The 20,661-nt window shown below is 35.0% G+C and overlaps 1 protein-coding gene across 3 annotated transcripts in view; it reads left to right on the forward strand.

Moving 5' to 3' along the window:
- The window catches only part of LOC136024996 (ubiquitin thioesterase trabid-like), a 47,336-nt gene that overhangs the window by 7,263 nt on the left and 19,412 nt on the right, over positions 1-20,661 (forward strand). For all 3 annotated transcript variants that reach the window (XM_065700613.1, XM_065700616.1, XM_065700615.1), the window contains exons 2-7: positions 3,256-3,522; positions 6,477-6,693; positions 9,628-9,843; positions 12,084-12,287; positions 16,682-16,862; positions 18,909-18,979. In XM_065700613.1, the coding sequence (XP_065556685.1) occupies positions 3,284-3,522; positions 6,477-6,693; positions 9,628-9,843; positions 12,084-12,287; positions 16,682-16,862; positions 18,909-18,979 (1,128 nt within the window). In that variant the 5' untranslated portion in view covers positions 3,256-3,283. The remainder of the gene's footprint in view (positions 1-3,255; positions 3,523-6,476; positions 6,694-9,627; positions 9,844-12,083; positions 12,288-16,681; positions 16,863-18,908; positions 18,980-20,661) is intronic.

A 20,661-nucleotide genomic window follows, 5' to 3' on the forward strand; every position in this document is an offset into this window, starting at 1 on the left:
AAACTTCATAGGTATAACCCCATTTTTTCACCTCGTTTGGCTTATGATTTTTCTAGGGTCATTTTGGGAAATACCTGAATCCTCAGACGATTGGTGTAACCTAAGAACACAAGTAGTAAATATTCCTTACCTGGTTTTTCATTATGTTTATGAATCAAAGAACTCTTTGATTACTATACTTTCAGCACCTAAAGCAGGTATTTGTGACCCTAACCTCTCTGTCCTTAAAGTTCATTAGGAAAGACAAGTTTCAGCTTTTTCAATTTGTGACCGCCCAGGAATAACTCAAAGAGCATGATTATGTATGATTTCCTTCAATCCATCCCTCATTCTTATTTCATAGATCTAAACATCTGAGATGTCTTATGACTGGCAATCGTTCAATTGATCATTTTGTAGAACAATCTTAAGAGTTAAAACAACTATTCTAAACCAAAAGGGAATAAGCACATTTCATTGCTTTGTGGTCAATTTCTTACTAAAGTAGGAACTTAATCAAACAGTTCGTGGTAATCAAACAGTTTGTGGTAACATACTGTAGTAACTCTAAAAATGGAATTTTTATACCAATAGCTACATCAAAAGAATCGCATTTTAATGATGATTTTAAATATATAAGTTTCATCAAGTTTAGTCTTACCCATCAAAAGTTACGAGCCTGAGAAAATTTGGCTTATATTAGAAAATAGGGGGAAACACCCCCTAAAAGTCATACAATCTTAACGAAAATCTTACCATCAGAGAACCGTATTGTAGAAGTTTCAAGCTCCTATCTACAAAAATGTGGAATTTTGTATTTTTTGCCAGAAGGCAGATCAAGGATGCGTGTTTATTTTTTTGTTTGTTGGTTTTTTTGTTTTTTTTTTTCCCCAGGGGTGATCGTATCGACCCAGTGGTCCTAGAATCTTGCAAGAGGGCTCAATCTAACGGAAATGAAAAGTTCTAGTGCCCTTTTTAAGTGACCAAAAAATCGGAGGGCACCTAGGCCCCCTCCCACGCTAATTGTTTTCCCAATTCATCGGATCAAAATTCTAAGATAGCCATTTTATTCAGCGTAGTCGAAAAACCTTATAACTATGTCTTTGGGGACGACTTGCTCCCCCACAGTCCCCATGGGAGGGGCTGCAAGTTACAAACTTTGACCAGTGCTTACATATAGTAATGCTTATTGGGAAGTGTACAGACGTTTTCAGGGGGATTTTTGGTTGGGGGGAGGGGTTGCCAAGAAGGGGATATGTTGGGGAAACTTTCCATCGAGGAATTTGTCATGGGGGAAGAAAATTTCCATGAAGGGAGCACAGGATTTTCTAGCATTATTAAAAGAAAAACATTGAGAAAATAAATATGAAAAGTTTTTTCAACTGGAAGTAAGGAGCAGCATTAAAACTTAAAACGAACAGAAATTATTACGCATATGAGGGGCTCACCTCCTCCTAATACCTCGCTCTTTACGTTAAAGTATTTTTAGTGATTTCAACTATTTATTCTACGGCTTTTGTGATTCAGGGGTCATTCTTAATGAATTGGGACAAAATTTAATCTTTAGTGTAAAGAGCGAGGTATTGACGAGGGGGTGAACCCCTCATATATGTAACAAAAACATGAGATTACAAAAGTTCATTACGTAAGCTAATTTATAAGTTACGTTTATCTTTTACTAATAAAAACATTCGTAAAAAATTAAAAGTTCTAGTTGCCTTTTTAAGTAACCAAAAAATTGCAGGGCAACTAGGCTTCCTCCAGTGTTCCTTTTTTTCTCAAAATCGTTCGACCAAAACTATGAGAAAGCCATTTAGCAAAAAAAAACTTGCAAATTTCGTGTTAATTATTCCTCTGCGGAGAGCCAAAATCAAAACAGGCATTGATTCAAAAACGTTTGAATCATTTCACAGTAATCTGTGGTTTTAGATAATAATTAACTTAAGAAACTTTTCCATAAATTAAGTTTTTCACAGAAAAATAAAAAGTTCATTAAGCCAATACTAAGTAAAAATGATGTCAAATAATCTTTTAAGCATAAAACTACCACAAATCACTATCAATAAATACATGAAACTCAAAACGAACAGAAATTATAATAAAGATCTAAGTTGAACTCGAAATGAGCAAAAATTAACATGAGTGGGGCTGATAACCCCCATGTCTCCTCAAGACCAGAACACAATTTTTGCTTTACTGAAAACAAAAAACAAGTGACTTTGGATTGTCAGTTTAATTGACATATACTAATATTTATTCCTTAAAGTTTTATAAATTATTTTTTATTTGAGTAAGAAATATGAAAACTTTCCAAATGTATTTTGTTTTCAGTAAAGCACAATTTTTTTTTCTAGTCTTGGGAAAGCATGAAGGTTATCAGCCCTACTCATGTTAATTTTTGCTTGCTTTAAGTTTGACTCAGCTATTTATTGCAATTTCTGTTCATTTTGAGTTTCATATATTTAGTGATAGTGATTTGTGATAGTTTTATGCTTGGAAGATTATCTGACTTTATTTTTACTCATTCTTGGCTTAATGGAACTCTTTACTTTGTTTTGAAAAACTTGCTTTGTTGAAAAGTTTCTTAAATTAATTTCTGTTTGTTTTTTTATTGACATAGTCTCTTTCATGGAAAAAGAAAATATTTTATATCTTTTCAATTTTTTCTGTAAGAATCCATAATATGGCTGTTTGTACATTTGAGAAACGTTTTCAATAATTTTTAAGTCTTGACACATTGATTTTATAGCTTCTAAAATTGACATGAAAAATAAACTTAATATAATTCCCAAAATATTCTATCTATGCTCTTTGACAACCTCGTTACACAAGTGATAGTAGTAATCCCAAAAGTTTCAACTTAATACCCCCAGTTGTTCTCAATATATTGCTGAGGTCGTTATTGGCAACCATAAACCTAATGCCTTTTCATTTATTTTAAAGCAACATTTAGTTTTAAAGCTTAATGGGCCAATTGCATTGTTTTGGGGATTGACATGCCTAATATCCCCAAACAAATAGTTGCTGACCTGTTCTATTATGCTGAACAAAATGTTTATTTCAAAACTTCGGCATGATGTGCGTAGAAATGAATAGGCTTAAAAGAAGGGCTGCTTGCCCTCCAATCTCTCCAATATAATTGTCAAGTCTTGCGTGAATTCGAAGTTTGGCTATTTCTAAATAACAAGTCATTGACTGCCTATCATCTCAGCTGCTTGAACATGCAAAAAATTAAAATGGTGCAATTACTCTTAAGATTCCATTTTTTTATTCTAGGGCAACCAAACAACCATATGCTTGCAAGATGACCTCTCCAACCAAGTGGAAATGTGACTATTGTACCTTTCTTAACTGGCCGAGTTCACAGAAATGCACCATGTGCCGTGCTCTTAGGCCACTCCGATTAATAAGTCCTACATCAAGCAAGTTAGATATAGCAACAGAATCAAAAATATGTTCTACTCAGGATAGTGCTGACAAAGGCGATGATAATAAATGGTCTTGTGGTGCTTGTACATACCTGAATTGGCCAAGATCCTTAAGGTAGTATATATTTGGTATTAACAATAATAATTAAAAAAGAGTGAATTTTGATATATTCTACCAATATTTCAAAGTCAGGCCATGGAGGGTCTGGAGTCAGCTCCCATAAGTTTTGGAGTAAAATGTCGTTAATATTTTTAGTTTACTTTATGAGGGGGGTCAGGTCCCATAAGGTTTGGAGTGAAAAATCGTTAGAAATTTTTTGGGGGAACGGGGCCAGGCCATGGAGAGCCAGGGGGGTTAGCTCCCAAAGTTTTGGAATAAAATACCATTACTATTTTTTTTAGCGGGGGGGGGGGGAGGAGAGAGGGTCTGGCCATAGAGTACCAGGAATATCTTATTACATATTTTGCCTTCTGACAGCAACAAAAAGTATGGAAAAATAAAATAGAACTTTTAACAAACAAAATACAACAGAATTTTCCTAAATTGTCAAAACTATAGTTGGAGATTTGATTCATTATTATGAAAAAAAAATATATTCTACAATTTTGTCTTTAGTCCAAATATTCACCATTTGTAATTATTAAAAAATATCAAACAGAAAATTCAAAACCAGACAAATAGCTTGACAAATCAGGCCATGTTTTGAATAGTAGGGTATAAACTTTGGAGAACATTTTTCTTGCATTTTATGATATGTTGTTGAGCTTGGTCAATGAAACTTCCAATTATTTTCAGAACGCAGTATTTAAGCTAACCCAACGCCTTTTCTTTCTGGTTCTAGCACCCCCATTAAAATATAAAAGAAAGTTTTCAAGGAAGCAGTTGTTTACCACTGCTCAGATCTCCACAACAATTTTTAAGATTCAAATCGAATAAACTCGAATCTCGTTTTAACCACAAACTAATTTCTCCAAGATCTGCCAGAAACGAGGGACAGACGACATCAGAAAACAAAAGATCAGTATGACATTCTAGATTACACTGAATATTTAGCGAGTAAGTTGATAAGAAGAGTTATACTTCCTCTATGATAAGATTCTCCAACTATAATCTCATTTTCTTGTCCTTATTAGATAAACTTAATATATTGAAACAAGGCGCTTGAATCCAGGGATTTGATTCCAGTCAACTGCAATCTACTGTCATATCCCCTTGTCTTTGACTCTCTTACAGGTAAAAGAGCATCATGACTTGCATATCCATTGTGTTGACACTTTTCATCCAAATCGTTCTTCAAAATTTTACAGCGTTGCCTTACATCCACTTGTTTGTGGCTTAACAATTACAGATACAAGGATAAACTAATATTCCTGAATTAAGGTTAGAACACAAGGTTTGCCTCGACTTATTGTAAGACACTATAAAAAGGGCAGCACGTTTTTTTTCATACTTTGAATGCTCCAGCACTTAATTTGCCAGTCAATTTGAAGTCTTTCTTTTCTCTACCCGTTTTCCAATGAGGCTTCTCCTCAGTCATATTTTTGTTGCTCCTCAGACTTTAACGCTTGTTGTTATTTAATATTAACATTTAAAAAAACTCAACCTTAAATAGTTTTTTCTTGCTGTTCTTGAAAGGTTCAAGTATTAGGTCACTTTTAGTCTAAGAATTCCTTGTAATGACTAAAACTGTGACAAGCCTACTTTAAATGTAAAAACGTGGATAAAATCTTAATGCTTGCTTTCATGCTGTCCTTAAATTGCGAAATTAATATTGTTGTATTTGCTGCTGACTCATCTAAATATTGATGCCATTGCGTAAAATGAACCCTGGTGACAAATTAAATATCGAAGCTCTTTTCCGCCCTTAATGCAGTAAGTTTTAATTTAGCCCCATTTCTGTCTTTTAACTGAAGCAAAAAGCTTGGGAATCAGGAAAACAAATAGATTTTTCTCTCAATTTTGTAGAGATAGGCAGCCAATATATTCACTTGTAAATATCGTCTGAGTGTGTTTTTTGGTGAAGGCCCTCCTCCTTATTTTAATATATAAGACTTCCTAGGAAAGCGAGGGGTCTCTTTACCTATGCAAGTAATTGTTTGGCAAGATCAGTTGTAAAAAGAGAGAATAACTGCTAAATTTTAAATTATTAGCACATAAAGGTCCGACTTTTGAGGGATTTTGCTCCCTTCTCCCAATTTTCTGTATAGATTTCAGGAAAAATGAATCTAGAAAGAGGAGGGATCCTCTATAATGATTTTTCTTGGTAGGGAAGGGGGTAGTTATCACAATATCTATGTATTTTATTATGATAATTTATTTTCTACTACATTATGGGCTGTCTTTATACCTGGGCGAAAAAGACAATCTTAAAACCCAAGATTTTTCTTAGCAGTTGTCTTCCCTATTTTCCAATCAGAGGGGTGTCTAATTCTTTCCACTAATCTTATTGCCCCGAATGGTTATACATATATGCTAGATCTGTTCTTTCTTGCTATGACCTTAGGTGAGAAAATCCCTAAGGTCTTTCCAAAGAATGACCCACCCCCAAACGGAAAGTGAGTGCGTGTGCTAAATATTAAAAATAGTAATGCGGAATATTGGTACCTGGGGATGCTTTATAACAAGTATCAATATCCTCCCCAAACTTTATGTCCCTCTCCCCAGAGCCTGTTCTGTGTTGAAGGGATATTAAACATTTTTTTATGTATGATAAACGTTGGTAACGGTTGTAACTGTTGGCACAAACTGGCAAAATATGAAAAAGACCTCAAATTTTTTTTCCACTGGCGGAAATTATGAGTTTAGATCCAAACTTTGGAATTCTTTACATTTTTGTAAATTATTTGCAAAATTATCCTTGATTTGTGATCCTCATATAGACCCTAAAGGACCCTCCCGCTCTGCTACCATATGTTCTAATTTACTTGAATGTTATAACTATATTTTGTAGTTTATATATTACTTTCTATTTTTGCTATAGCAACATTTTTCAACATGTCCCTATAAATTAAAGCAATTTTGTTATTGTATTATGGATAAGATGTTTATTTTGTGTTGACTTTTGACAGGTGCACTCAATGTCAATCGCCCCGGCTGAATGATTCAGATACAGTAATTAACGCAGATAATATCCATGAAAGGATTGCACCATTGAAACTAACTGGAAGTCCAACAGCTTCCAGAGGTAGTCCACCTTCTAGTGTCTCTAAAGGTGCATCTCCAGAATTTGAGGCTTGCAATACAAGATCCAACTCTCCCCAGACGACATCAAAATGGAAATGCGAGGTAAATAAGAGTGCAAGTGTACCGTATGCATCGTTTAAAATTAAGCAAAAAAGTGTATAAATGGACAATTTAGCCTAGATTAAAAATCAAGGAAATTACAATAGCTGTCGGATAAAGCTCAGTACAACTGCTATTTATTGTTCTGTTGTAGAAAGAAGTCTCATTGAGTGAATGTATAACATATGAAAAATAAAATCGGTTGTATTAAAAAAACAAAAACAAATGGTCAAAGAGAGATAAGATTGTATTAACCTTTCCCTTGCCGTCAATCTACAGCCTAATGCTGGAGACAAATTGCTTTATCATTGCTTTGTCTTTCTTGCTGAAGCATTTCTTATTTTTGTTGCTTCATTTATGTATTTTATATACTCCTCAATTTTGAGGGTAAGAGATAGATTATAGTCATATTTATAGATAAAATGAAAATTGTTTACAACTACAGCCCTAATTATGTTTTTGTTCGTCATTTGTCGTGTTGAACAACGTTCAGCTTTCAAGTGTAAAATTTATGATTGACCAATCAGAGTCAAGATTTGCACCTTGTTTGTTTTATTTTTAATAGAAAAGCCTGAAGCTTGGGACGGCAGTTTTTCTATATGTAAGATAAACCTTGCAAAAGATACAAAGACATTGTATAAGTGGTAAATGTTGGAAACAAATTGAGGTTGACACAAGCTGTATGGGCTACTTTTTTTGTCATCTCAATTCTCCGCTTTTGCTGTTCAAGGGTAAAGTTAATATCAGAGGAAGACATACATGGTTAATAAACATAGTCCTGTCATTGACAGGTGTATGGTGTAGCTCGAGAATAATAAGTTTACAGACGGCCAGGTTTCGTTCACAACCGCTGACTTTAACCTTTATAGAACTCAGGATGTTTCTTCACTTGAACCTATAAAATGCTTATAATGTATTAATTATGATCCCTTCTATACTATACCAAGGCAAATTGTTAATAAAAAAAAAATTTATGTTACCCTGAAACAAAAAGGAAAAAAAAAATTTATAAATTCCAAATATATGACACTCATTAAGTTTGATATTACCAATCAAAAGCTACGAGTATGAGCAAAATTGTGTTATTTTTGAAAAAAGGGAGACGCACCCCCAAAAAGTCAAGAAATATTAATGAAAGTCACACCATCAGATTAAGCCTATCAAAGGACCCTATTGTAGGTTTCAAGTTTCCCTCTGAAAAAAAGACGCGAAATTTGTATTCTTTTTCATATTTTTTCTTTGCCGGAGGAAAGACCACATGCGTGTTTATTTATTTATATATTTTTTTTCTCTCTCCAGGGGTAATTGGATTGCACTAATGGCCCTTGAAGATTGGTAGAGGGCTCATTCAAATGGAAATTAAAAGTTCTAGTGGCTTTGTTAGTTACTAAAGAGATTCGAGGGCAACTAGCTCCCTCCTACGCCCATTGTTTCCTCAAAGGCATTTGATCAAAATGTTGCAATAGCAACTAAATTCAACCCAATTCAAAAATTCAACAACTATGCCTTTAGAGGCGACATGACCCCTCGCAGCTCTAGGAAAAGGGCTGTAAGCTATGAAAATTGCCCATTGTTTACATATATTGGCCTATTTGTTGGAGTGTATACTGACACTTCTTGGGGGTAAGGGAATTTTCTGTGGGGTGGGGGGTGGGGAAGGGATTTCTACGAGAGTAATTTCTTAGACAGCACTGCCTTTCCATCTACAGAATTTAACTAAAGAAAACGGGTATAATACTTTAAAACAAAGCAATGGACAAAAAAGCAAGTAATTCTATAATAAAAAATCCGAATATTTTGATTTCATGGTAAACGAAACTCACATCATATTAATTTTCAAAATCACCGTGCCAATACCAAGAAATGTCCACAATAGAATGATAAATTAGGTTATATCAGGAACAATTGGAGGTTGAAATATCTTAATAACTTCCAATATCACTATGCAAATAGTGCCAATACGCACAACAGAATGACAAGTTAGGTTTCTCAGACTATACTAGAGCATGAATCCTAGATACGTGATTTACATAATAGGAACGGATCTGCTCTCTTTTGGAGAGTGGGGGGGGGGTTAATTCGGAAAATTTAGAATGAAAGAGGTATTTTTAACTTGCGAATGAGTGATCGGATTTTAATGAAATTTGATATTTAGAAGGACCTCGTAACTCAGACCTCTTATTTCAAATCCCGATCAGATCCAGTGTCATTGAAGGGAGTTGGGGGGGGGGGACCGGAAGTCTTGTAAAATGCTTAGAGTGGAGAGATCGGGCTGAAATTTGGAGGGAAGGATAAGAACAAATCCTAGATACGTAATTGACATAACCGGATCGGATTTGCTCTCTTTGGGAGAGTTGGAGGGGGACCTAATTCAGTAATTCAGAAAAATTAGAAAAAATGCGGTATTTTTAATGTATGAACGGTTGATAGCTCTTATTTTAAATCTTGACCAGATCTGGTGACATTGCGGGAATTGGAGGGGGAAACCGGAAATATTGAAAACGCTTAGAGCGGAGGGATCGTGATGAAAGTTAGTGGGAAGAAGCTCTTGGCTCTTCCGACCTCGTCACAAGTACCATATGAGCTCTTGGCTCTTGTTATTTAATATCATAAAAGGTCTTGATTAACCTCTGGTCTAGCACGTCTGCGACAGCTGGTCCATAACAATAAGGGCTAATACTTAAAATGATCAAAAGTGTTCGGATAAAAGGTATTTTTTTAGAAGCCGATTTGATCAAATCTATGCACACTGAAATATATTCTATATGCTCGAACTGACAAGCAAACACCATAATAATTGGAACTTTTCTCCAAAAGATGGTTTGCATGTTAATATTTAATCTTGTTCGAAATGTTGGTGATTGCCATTGCTCTGTTGTGTCTTAGATAATTATGATCATTGTCCTGACTTTGATAATTCTGAAACTAAAATTCAAGGTTTGCACTTATGAAAATTGGAACAAGGCATTAAGATGTGCCATGTGTCACTCCAGTCTACCGCTGGCTCCTGCAAAAAACAATAGTAACGAAAACTTATACTTTTCTGCGTCCAATCAGCAAACAACGTCTACCCATGGAAGAATACCTCTGTCTAGATCTGGCTCAGCGAACAACTATGAAGTAGAAAAGCGGTTAAAGCAAATAAGGCGTCAGGTAGCTAATATGTTTTTAAGACTCTATTTTACACATTTTTTAGTCCATCTAGACAAAATGAAGTCAGAGGAAAGGAAGATATAGGAAGAGGAAATATTTTGGAGACTTTTTTGCCATTTATTTCCTCCATTTTTTCTATTAATGTTTTACCTGGATTGCAATGGGAAAGGCTCTCATGCAGATCTTAAGTCCCTTAACCTTTATTTGCATATGTACGGTGACGTAAATCATCAATTAATATAAATATGAAGCTTTGAAACGCTAAAGTGGATTATTCCAATTAAGAACCTATAATTTGTTTTTATTTACAGGACACAAATTTAGAGGAAAGGAATATATAGGAAGAGGAAATTTTTCGGAGAGGGATTTAGTCCTTAATATATTTCTTTTACGGCTAAACTTTTTTGCAATTAGTTCTTCTCTTTTTCTATTAATCTTTTACCTTGTTTGCAATGGGTAAGTTCTCGCTCAGATCTCAAGGAGTCCTTTAATCTTTATTCGCATCTGTGCAGTGATGTAAATCGTCATCTAATACAAATATGAAGCTTTAACTCACTAAAGCAAATTTTTCTAATTAAGCAACATATAACTTGTTTTGATTTACATAATTGTATACAAACTGACCCGGGGGGGGGGATGAAGATAGAGGTCAGAGGATTTTTTCTTGGGGAAATATTTGCTTCACAAGATATGTAACAGACAAAAAAAAGACACAAATCTGAGCACAAAAAAGACACTTTTGGGCACTTTTCTGAGGCCACTTTACTCACGGATCTCGGGGAGAGATCATCCATCCTTTTTAACTTTTTTTTTACACCACGGGTAAAGATTGTTTATTTTTAGTCAAAAAAATTACCGCGCTACAAAACACAGGTAATTGATAATTGAGAGGAAAGCCGCCCTATACTTACCAAATAACAACAAAACCAACAGTGGACTAACTTAAAACCTTCGCTTTAAGCCATCAAAACAGTTTTACCAATATTAAAGATATAATATGTGGCTTTTTTCCCTGTTTTTATGCAAAAGCTTCCATCTGTTTTTCCTATTTTCATTTAGTGTCTGTTTTTCTTTCAAATCATTTGTCATGCAATTTTTATTTGTGCCTTGCGTATTGGTTAATGCCGTGAATCTCTATGAAACACACTCTGGATTAGTTTGTGAAACTGGACATCGACTATCTACCATAGTTCTACCCTAGGAATGAAGCATGGACGGATGATAGTTAGATTTATCTATCAAGAAATGAAGTGATATCATTTTTATACAATCATAATAAGGGCTTATGCCAGATTTGCCTCTCACTCACTCTGACTATCTCTCTTGGCTTTTTCTACAATTACCCATGGCTTGATGCCCAAAACTACTTGATTTTGATCCAAACACTTGGAAAACTATAGGTTTCACCGTTGAATTAAAATCAAGCAGTCGTGGGCTTCAAGCCATGGCAAATTGTTGAAAAGGACAAGACAGATAGACCGAGTAAGTGAGAGCCAAATCTGGCATAAGCCCTTATTAGGATTGTATAAAAATAATATCAGTTCATTTGCTGATAGATAAGTATATCTATCACCCGTCCATGCATCATTCCTAGGGCAGAACTAAGGTAGATAGTCATAGAACTAAGGGATGAAAGCATTGGATTGATTTTTGGTTGATGAGTCACGGACAGTGTCCACTGGACTTGTATGCAAAATCTGGGACTTAATTTGCTTGGCCTCATTGGCGAAAAAGCGAACCCTAATTCTAATAGGCTTGGCCGCTTGTAGTACAGAGGTGGAATACCGTGTCATAGGATTGACACATGACCAAAAAGTCCTCTGGACTTGCAGGCGAAGGGTGAAATTTATAGTTTGCCAAGTGTTTGGCTAAATGGCACAATTTCAAAGTTGTTTGCTTGAATTTCAGATCTATGTTAAAATATTTGAACTATTATGAAAATGCTTTATAAATTTTTATAATTTTCAAAGCTACTACATGAGTGCAGTAGTAGTTAATTGACTAGCTTGCATGGTTTGTTTGGACAATCTAAATTATTTACAATCTTTAAATGACTTGAAATTAGGGGAAAAAACAGAAGCGGGCCTATGCTTTTTTTTGGCCGTGAATATTTATCAGTTTGTCATGATTGCTATTAGTTTATTGAAACTCATTTAAACTTAGACTAGTTGAATTGTTGAAGAATAACTGTATGAATGATTACTTTTACTCTAAAAAAGTCAATGAAACTCTTTTTTTAGCACCGAGAAGCTGATTGGTCCTGGTTGAATGCTATTCAAGGTGTGATTGAAGGAAATGTGACCCCTGTGGCGTCTTACTTGAATGGCGGGGGAGATCCCCTGCGCCATCTATCTCCAGCGGACATAAACGTTTTACCTAGATATGCCGGTGTTGATCAAGGGCAAAGTTTAGTCCAAATTGCTCTCAGATATCAAAATGAAGAGGTATGTACGTTCACATAATATTAATCCAGTTATACTCTTTCGTTGTGTATCCACAAGCAGGGGGATATTGACAACAATGTGTGGTACAATTTGATAATGGTGAAAGACATATTCGGAAAATAATGCAACACCAAAAGGAAGCTTAATCAAACATTTATATCAAATTTTAGATTTCAAAGTTATACAAAGAATATTAAAAATTGATATGACAACTATGGCATTTCGTCAGAATTACAAGTCTGCAATTACAAATTTCTTTGAGAGCAAAGGAACCGAGTGAATGTTCGATTCCTTTCAGTGTTTGGAAACAATAGGCAATTTGATTTGTGTTTTTTTTTGAATCCAATAATTAGTCTGTTACTCCAGCTTTTTTGATATGAGGAATTGACGATTATTTTCATCATTCTTCTACTAATTTTGAAAAAGAGAACTTACACGTATCTGCTATGACAGTGGTTCCCAACCTTTTTCGGTGCGCGTACCCCTAGTCAAGGCCCAAAAAGTTTGCGTACTCCTTTCTTGAGAATCGTTGTTTTACTTTTTTCTTAACTAAAATCAGATTTTCAAAAACACGAGATTTATTGTCCAATATGACGGTGCTTAAATGTACGTACAAAATCAATGAGAAACTTGAGGCTGCTTTTTTGCTAAAATATTATCAAATCTTGGCTCGATGTCACTAACGGCAATTATAAGGTCATTTTGTACACTCAGTCTGTTTCTGTGTTTGGTTTTGATCAATGACATTGCCGAAAATGACACTTCACAAAGGTAAGTGGATCCGAATGGTAACAAAGCAGACATGGCGATTTCACTTAGTTCCTTGTATTCTCCTTTCACCTCCAGCCAAAACTGGGAAACAGTTACATTTTGGAATTTCAGTTCTAAGGCGCGATCACTGGCAAGTTCGATCAGATTCTCTGTAAGCTTGTCACTAAGACCGGAGTTTGAGGTCACGTCTTCAACAAATGGATTTTGGATCCAATCCTGCGTTCTATCTTGGTTCATAATCGAGGGGAAATATGACACAAGTTCATCTCGCAACTTTGTCAGATGCTCCCGAATACAATCACAGATTGTGTTGAGGTTATCAATTTCACTATCGTCCGCAAACTTGTCAAGGGTCGGGAAGACACTAACGCTGTTTCTTTGAACCTTTTTTAAGCCAGAACTCCAATTTCTTGATGAAAGCACACATCATCGAATTCAGGGAGAGTTCGTCCGTCCGGAAACCTTGCATTGACAGATTCAAGTCATTCAGTTTGTCGGAAATATCCGCAAGATAGGCCAGCCTGCAGACCCAGTCCTGGTTTTCAAAAAGTGAACTGAATGCAGATTTTTGCTCCAGAAGAAACATATGAACTTCTTGTCGAAGCTCGAAAAGTCTGTTTAAAATCTTCCCACGAGACAACCAGCGAACTTCTGTGTGCAGAAGTAAATGTTGATGTTCTGAACCCATCTCTTGGCACAGCAACTTGAACATTCTTGAGTTCAGTGGTCGGGCTTTGATGAAGTTGATCACTTTTACAGCCTCGTTGAGGGTCTCGTGCAGATGTGCGTTCATCCTTTTCGATGCAAGAGCTTGCCTGTGAATGATGCAGTGCAACCACTTCACCTTTGGATTTTTATTCCTTATCCAGGCCATGAGGCCATTATTCTTCCCTGTTAGGGCGGCAGCTCCATCACTGCAAACTGATAGACACCAGTCCCACAAGATGCCCCCTTCTGCGAAGAATTTGTCAATCACCTTGAATAGTTCTTCTCCTGTTGTTCTTGACTGTAGGTTTTGACAAAACAGAATATTTTCTCTTATGTCAGAACAATCTTGATATCGAACAAAGACGATCACCTGGGCTTCACCTGACACATCCGTGCTTTCGTCAAGCTGTAACGCAAACATCTTCGTCAACTTTATTTGCTCAATAACCTGCATGACAATATCGCTTGCAATGTCTTCTATCCTTCTTGAAATGGTATTGTTCGACACAGGTATAGACTGAAGGGCAGTAGCAGTTTTCGTGTCAAACATTATTTCACTGACTTTCACTAGTGCTGGTAATATCAGACATTCGGCGATGGTGTGCGGTTTTTTCTGTTTCGCAACTAAATATGAAACAGCATACGAAGCCCGGAGAGCCTTTGAAGAAACTGATGCCACTTTTGCAATTTCCAAACAGTTACTAGCGAATGCTTCTTGTTTACGCTTGAAAAACTCTATGGGCTTACCGACATGAGAAGGGTGCACAGTACTGAGATGCCGGTTCATATGCGCAGGTTTCATGGAACTGTTGGCCAAGACTTGACCACAAAGAACGCACTGTGCATTCACTGGATCAGACTTTGTCGCACTAAATCCGAGCCCTAGGTATTCTGACAAATATTGACGCACTTTGACCGATGATTCGTCATATTTCTTCTTCTTAGGTGCAGGTTCAGAGTTTTGGGTACCATCATTCGGCTTCTTGTTATTCCTGATCAGGAATCTATCCATCTTTGTTTGCAACAACAATTCACGAACTTCGTGTTTCAACAGATGACAAGATACTGAACCCGCTGAGTTTAAATCGAGACCTTACGGCTATGGAGAAAAATTAGCGGGTTACTGAAAGCGAAAGTTTTGAAAATGAGTCTGAAATTACGTACAATGGGTTATGTTATCTGATTTTGAGGGAAATGTTGGAACTGAGTCAGAAACAAGTTTTAAAGATGTAGACTAAATTAATTTTGGGACCTTCGCGTACCCCCTGCGAGGGTTTCGCGTACCCCCTGGGGTACGCGTACCACCGGTTGGGAACCACTGTGCTATGACATTATAAAATTAAGAGAAAAGAAAAGGCTCATTAATCAGAAAGCAACGCATATATCTGCAAAAGAAATTGACATCTGAAAAAATTTAAGAATTTTTATATTTTTCTATTAATATATATTCATTTTAACGCTTCTGCATCAAATTTTGTGATTTTCGAATGCAGGCAAAATTGCAGTATTTATGAAATTTAGAAGAAAAAGTTTATCTTGAAAAAGTGCTATTATGCAGCCATGTAGTACCTTGTAATCGTTTATTTCTTTTTTATTTAATATGTGATTCTTCACCATATATTTGGCTTTATTGTGCTTGTCTTTTGTACAAAATCCGAAGTGTGCAAATTTGTTTGTGTGTTTTAGCTGTTTCCTGGTCGCTCTTTTTTATTAATATGTCTGAGCTCTACTCCCATGACAAACACATACCGCGGTAATGTTTAAGTGACAAACTCGTTATGGGGATTTTTTGTTAAGGTTTAAAAAAAGTGTAATGCTGGACTATTGGCACTTCGAAAGCGCCACTTTTTTTCATTACATTCATTTTCATGTTGCTGTCTTTTACAATCTTTTATTTCTTTTAACCATTTCCCTATTTTAACCATCTTCAAATATTTTCCTGAAATATTTCATCAGACCTGTGAACTGATGAATTCTTTTCTAAACCCAGGACAATTGTCCTCACTAAGATTATGCACCATTATTCTCTCAGAAAAAATGTAATTTCGAGGTCAGAACCTATATTTTTTGGCCAAAGCTTGTATTTTATGCATTCCAAAAATATTTTTTCAATGCTTGCCTGTCAACGTGACTCTGTGGACCTGTTCCCTGGAGATATTTCATGTGAAAAACTACAGAAGAATTTGTACTTTTTGGCTCTGAACTGACTATAACATATTTGTTCCAAAGTTGAACACTCCCGAAAGTCCTCGTCATTTTAAGCATTCGATGTAACCCTGAAATTGAGTCAGATGCGGATGATGTAGTAGTACCTTTTAGTATTAGTACTCATGGGTCTAATTACGACTGACTTTAAAGTGATGCTTAGAATCGTTTGTTAAAAAAACAACAAAGTCGTGGTCAAAGCAAGACTAAATGGCGGACGTTTTTGGCAATTAAAAAAAAAAAATTATTGACTACTTAAGAACATTGACTATAAAAGATTCAAAAGAATTCGCATAATGGCGCTAATGTCAAATAGAATGAATTTATGTCATATAAGTGGGCTTCCTCGTGCATTACAATCACTATTAGGGTACTAGTTAATATTTCGGCTGTCCATTTATTTTATTACTTGCACCACCAGTGCAGAAAAATATATATAATCATAAATAAAGTTGAACTTTTATGAGGCTCTGGCAGCTATCCCACCACCAGCTGCGCCATCTAAAGAAAATTACCTAGATTCGTTTATGTCCAGTTACTCTTTTCAATCAGCTTCAGGTAGAATAGACATTAAAATCTGTTATAATGTTTTGTTGTTTTTTTTAGGGGGGGGGGGCTCACTACATGAAATATTTATTTTGTTCAGTCTAATTGCATGCTGGTATTCATGTTTGTTAACGTGTCTATCTTTTAGTTTAATTTCGTTTCAGGTTTTAAAGACAATATTAAATTCAATACAAGGGACAAAAGGAACAAAGAGGACTCCTCATCACATAGCGCCAGAATTAGCATCAGATATTAGGAAGCATTTAAGCACTTCTCTCAGACACCATAAATCAGGTCTCCCCTGTGTATATTTTCAGGAAATGTCGACCTTTGTGATACCTCAGGGTAGGTATCTTATTATAGTTTTTCGGGATATTTGTGTGCATATTTCGTGTGGAAGAAACTTTGCAATGTTTGTTTATAGGGCTTTTCATTTTCAGTTTTTCAAAACGTGCTAAATGTCGAAAGTCGACGAAAATCTCAGGTATTTTTGCCATTCTTATTTAAATCAGTAAATTATTTTACACGTTGTATTTTATTCATTTTGAATTATCTACATTTTTATGTTAACATTTAGGTTGACATAACAGAGGAAAAAAAAGACATAAGAAATAAATAATTTCATAAACCACGCTGCGTTTCCATTTACAGATTTAAACAAATGGAAATATAGAAAAACGGGAAAAATATTTTAAACAAAGACAGTGGACTAAAATAACCAACAAAAAAAAGCTTCAAAAATAATATTTTAAAACTCCCCACAAGGTTCAACATTTTCACAAGGTTTCTCCAAGACTAGACTTTCTTTGACTTAACTGCCTGACTGTTAAGGTCAACATATTTGTCCAATAGATTCTTTTCCTAATTCATAGGCTTTGTACAATTTAACTTGGACGGAATTCTCTTTTTTTATTCTCAAGCGTGACGAATTTAATTTCACGGAACATTTGCATTCTACTCAGCAAAATTAGCACTAGAGTCTAATTTTTTGACAGTATCCATAGATATTAGGAAATATGATACACAGGTTTAGGATGAAGTATTAAATGAACTAGAAACCAAGGTATTTTAGCAAAATTTCCCTTTTCAGTATTTTAGTTTATTGTTTAAGAGGAGTCTTTAAGATTTTTAGTCTTTTGTAGGGAAAGGTCCTTTAAAATTTTAAGTAAGTCTGAAGAAACGAAAGAAGACAATCTCATGTTAGCGTTAAAGCACAGGTTTTATGAGAAAAAAAGAAGAAAATACTAATAAACAGTTAGGAAGAAAGAAACACGAAGAAGGACAGAAAAATAGTTTGGCGGGAATTTTACGTAAACCTAATAAAACTTAGTAGGAAAAAACGTGGCGAATTATATGAAAGAAATACGATTTATGTTGACAATCTTAAAAATATCGAGAGTATTTCTGGTGGAGGGAGACGAGGCCATATCGCACATGTTTCTTTCCCTTCTTTATGTTCCTCTTGATGTCCGAAAGGGGATATTTCGTTTTAATTATTCATCCGGAGAGAGCCAAAATCAAAACATGTATTAATTCAAAAATGTTCAGAAATTAAATAAATAAAAAAAAGAAAAAAAATTAACTGAAAGTAAGGAGCGACATTAAAACTTAAAACGAACTCAAATTACTTCGTATATGAAAGGGGCTGCTCCCTCATCAACGCCCCGCTCTTTACGCTGGTTTTTACTGTTTTAAAAAAAGTAGAGTTGAGAAAGAGTCAAACTTTAGCACAAAGAGCGGGGCGTTGATGAGGGAGCAGCCCCTTTCACATACGAAGTAATTTCTATTTGTTTTAAGTTTTAATGTCTCTCCTTACTTTCAGTTAAAAAACTTGTTTTTTTTTTATTTAATCTATTTAAAGGATCCGCTTTTTCCACCTCCGATAGATCCCCAAGATTTTAGGCCTTTTAAGGCAATATTATCGCATTCTACTCTTGGGCGTTTGGTATTCTCTTTCTACTCTATTATCTATTTAGTAAAATTTTGTAAGGCTTTATGAGGGGCGGAGGTAAGATACTGGATTTGAGATTATGAGCTGTCTATGGAATGCATATAAAAATGAGCACTTTTTAATTACGTAACACCAAACTAAACTTGCTCCATAGTTAATATCTAACAGAAATGACATCATCTTCTCCCATTTCCCACGATTTTAAAAACGAAATTCATTTCATTGGTACCGATCGGATTTTTATTTTTTTTTGTTTGTGTTTTTTTTTTTCTGAGACTGCATTGATTGTTCTACAGCCAATTAATACAATAATATTTAGAAATAATTTTAAGCACTGTTTTAGGTTAAGTTTAATAACCCAAGTCATTTAAAATTAGCCAGAGCAATAGGTGTTTTAAGAATGTATAAATGGTGAATATCATTTTTGGTTTATTTTTCAGAAGTCTCTGACTTGCCGCCTCTTGTACAGTCTCAACTTTATGATGAACTCTTAGATCAAGATGTACAAAAGGTAAAATTCACTTGTTTTAAATTCTTTAATTGTGAAACATACTGATTCACTTAATTTTATTTTTGATCCATTATTTTTTTTTACTGAATCGTAAAGTAAACGTAAAAAAAAATCTTTGGTTTAAATACTTGGTTGCTATAGAAGAAAGTTGAACTGATGTGAGCTGTGAATTGAGAGTGCGCATAATCCAAACTTTGAAAACCACGAAAAGAGAATTTTACGCCAATTTTTGCGTACATTCTAAGATTTAAAAGAGGGAATGAGGGTGTTTGGGCTCAAAAAGTTTGCACTTTTTTGGTTCTTGCATCTCTTAAAATATATTTATATTTATATATATCTTTTTTTTGTCTTGTACTTCTTGTAGGATCTTAATTAATTGCCAATGACCCTTAATAACCCACTCAGAGCCAAAGCATTTACTTGCTATTTTTAGGCTGAAGTTCATGCCTTTAGCTGCACTTTTGTTGTGTTCACTGGCTTTGGACTTTTGCGGACTTTCAGTGAGCTATTTCTTGGGTTTCTGTGGACATTTTAGTGCAAAGAACATTTTTGTGTCGCATAATGTTCCATCTTAAACCAAAAGACTAGCTTAACTCATTTTGCTGTGAGAGTAAAAACTAGCGTGACAGATTGGACCACCTAGAATTTCTTTTTTTGAAGAATTTATCGTCGCCGGGTGTTTCCCGTGTGTTTCCTTCTTGTCGGAAATGAAAAAGAAGAATAAAATGAAGATTAAACGCTATAGGGATAAGGGAAGGACAGCCTGTAGGGGCTTAAAGCTAAAAAAAAATTCCTTAAAGAAATACTTTTTTTGGATTTTCACCTTGTTCATCACGCTAAACGTTGAAAAATGTTCCCTTGTCTGTGGTTCAAATATCGATCCTTTTTTAAGTTTTGATTTTAGTCCAGTTTTACGTTTTGATTCTTTCAGTGCAGTCCTTACTACTTAAAATTTTGAGACTGTCATTTTATTCAAAATAGTCCAAAGATCTTATAACAAGACTTTTGGGGTTGATTCAAACCACCAGAGCCTAGGACGAGGGTTGTAAGTTGTGCCGCGGGGTATTTGTGGTTTTTATTGAAGGAATGGCTGTTTGACTTTAGAAGAGGCTCATTTGGTTGGAAACTAGAAGTTTCAGTTCCTTTTTAAGCCTCAAAAGGGAAACATCACGCTGAATATGTTTCCTTGTTCCCTTGTCTGTGGTTCAAATATCGATCCTTTTGTTAAGTCTTGGTTTTAGTTAAGTTTTATGTTTATTTTTTTCTGTGTATTCGGATAATCGCAGATAATGCAAAACGGATAATCGTTCTTGGATATTAATTTCTTTTTCCAATCGCTTCAATTACTTTGAGAGATTATATTTGGCTAAAATAAACCGACTTTATTTTTCTTTTTTTTTTAACTAAATCATATTGTTTTAACAAAAATAATATTTTTGTTTTTACAAATGTATCACATTATCGTATAGTTAAGTTCTGTTAGGTTTTATATTAGATTTTAAATTAGATCCAAAGCAATGCAAATATGATCTTCCCCTCAGGATTTATACTAAGTTTTTATCTGTAGTTTCTTATTTCAACAGTTAATTTTAAATAAAAAGTCAACTTTTTACCGTCTGTAGAATCGGGAGATGTGGCAACCTTGGATTAGGAGTCTCCACAGATAATCTAGATTAGGATAG

The sequence above is a fragment of the Artemia franciscana genome, chromosome 3, assembly GCF_032884065.1.
Source record: "Artemia franciscana chromosome 3, ASM3288406v1, whole genome shotgun sequence".
NCBI lineage: Eukaryota > Metazoa > Arthropoda > Branchiopoda > Anostraca > Artemiidae > Artemia > Artemia franciscana.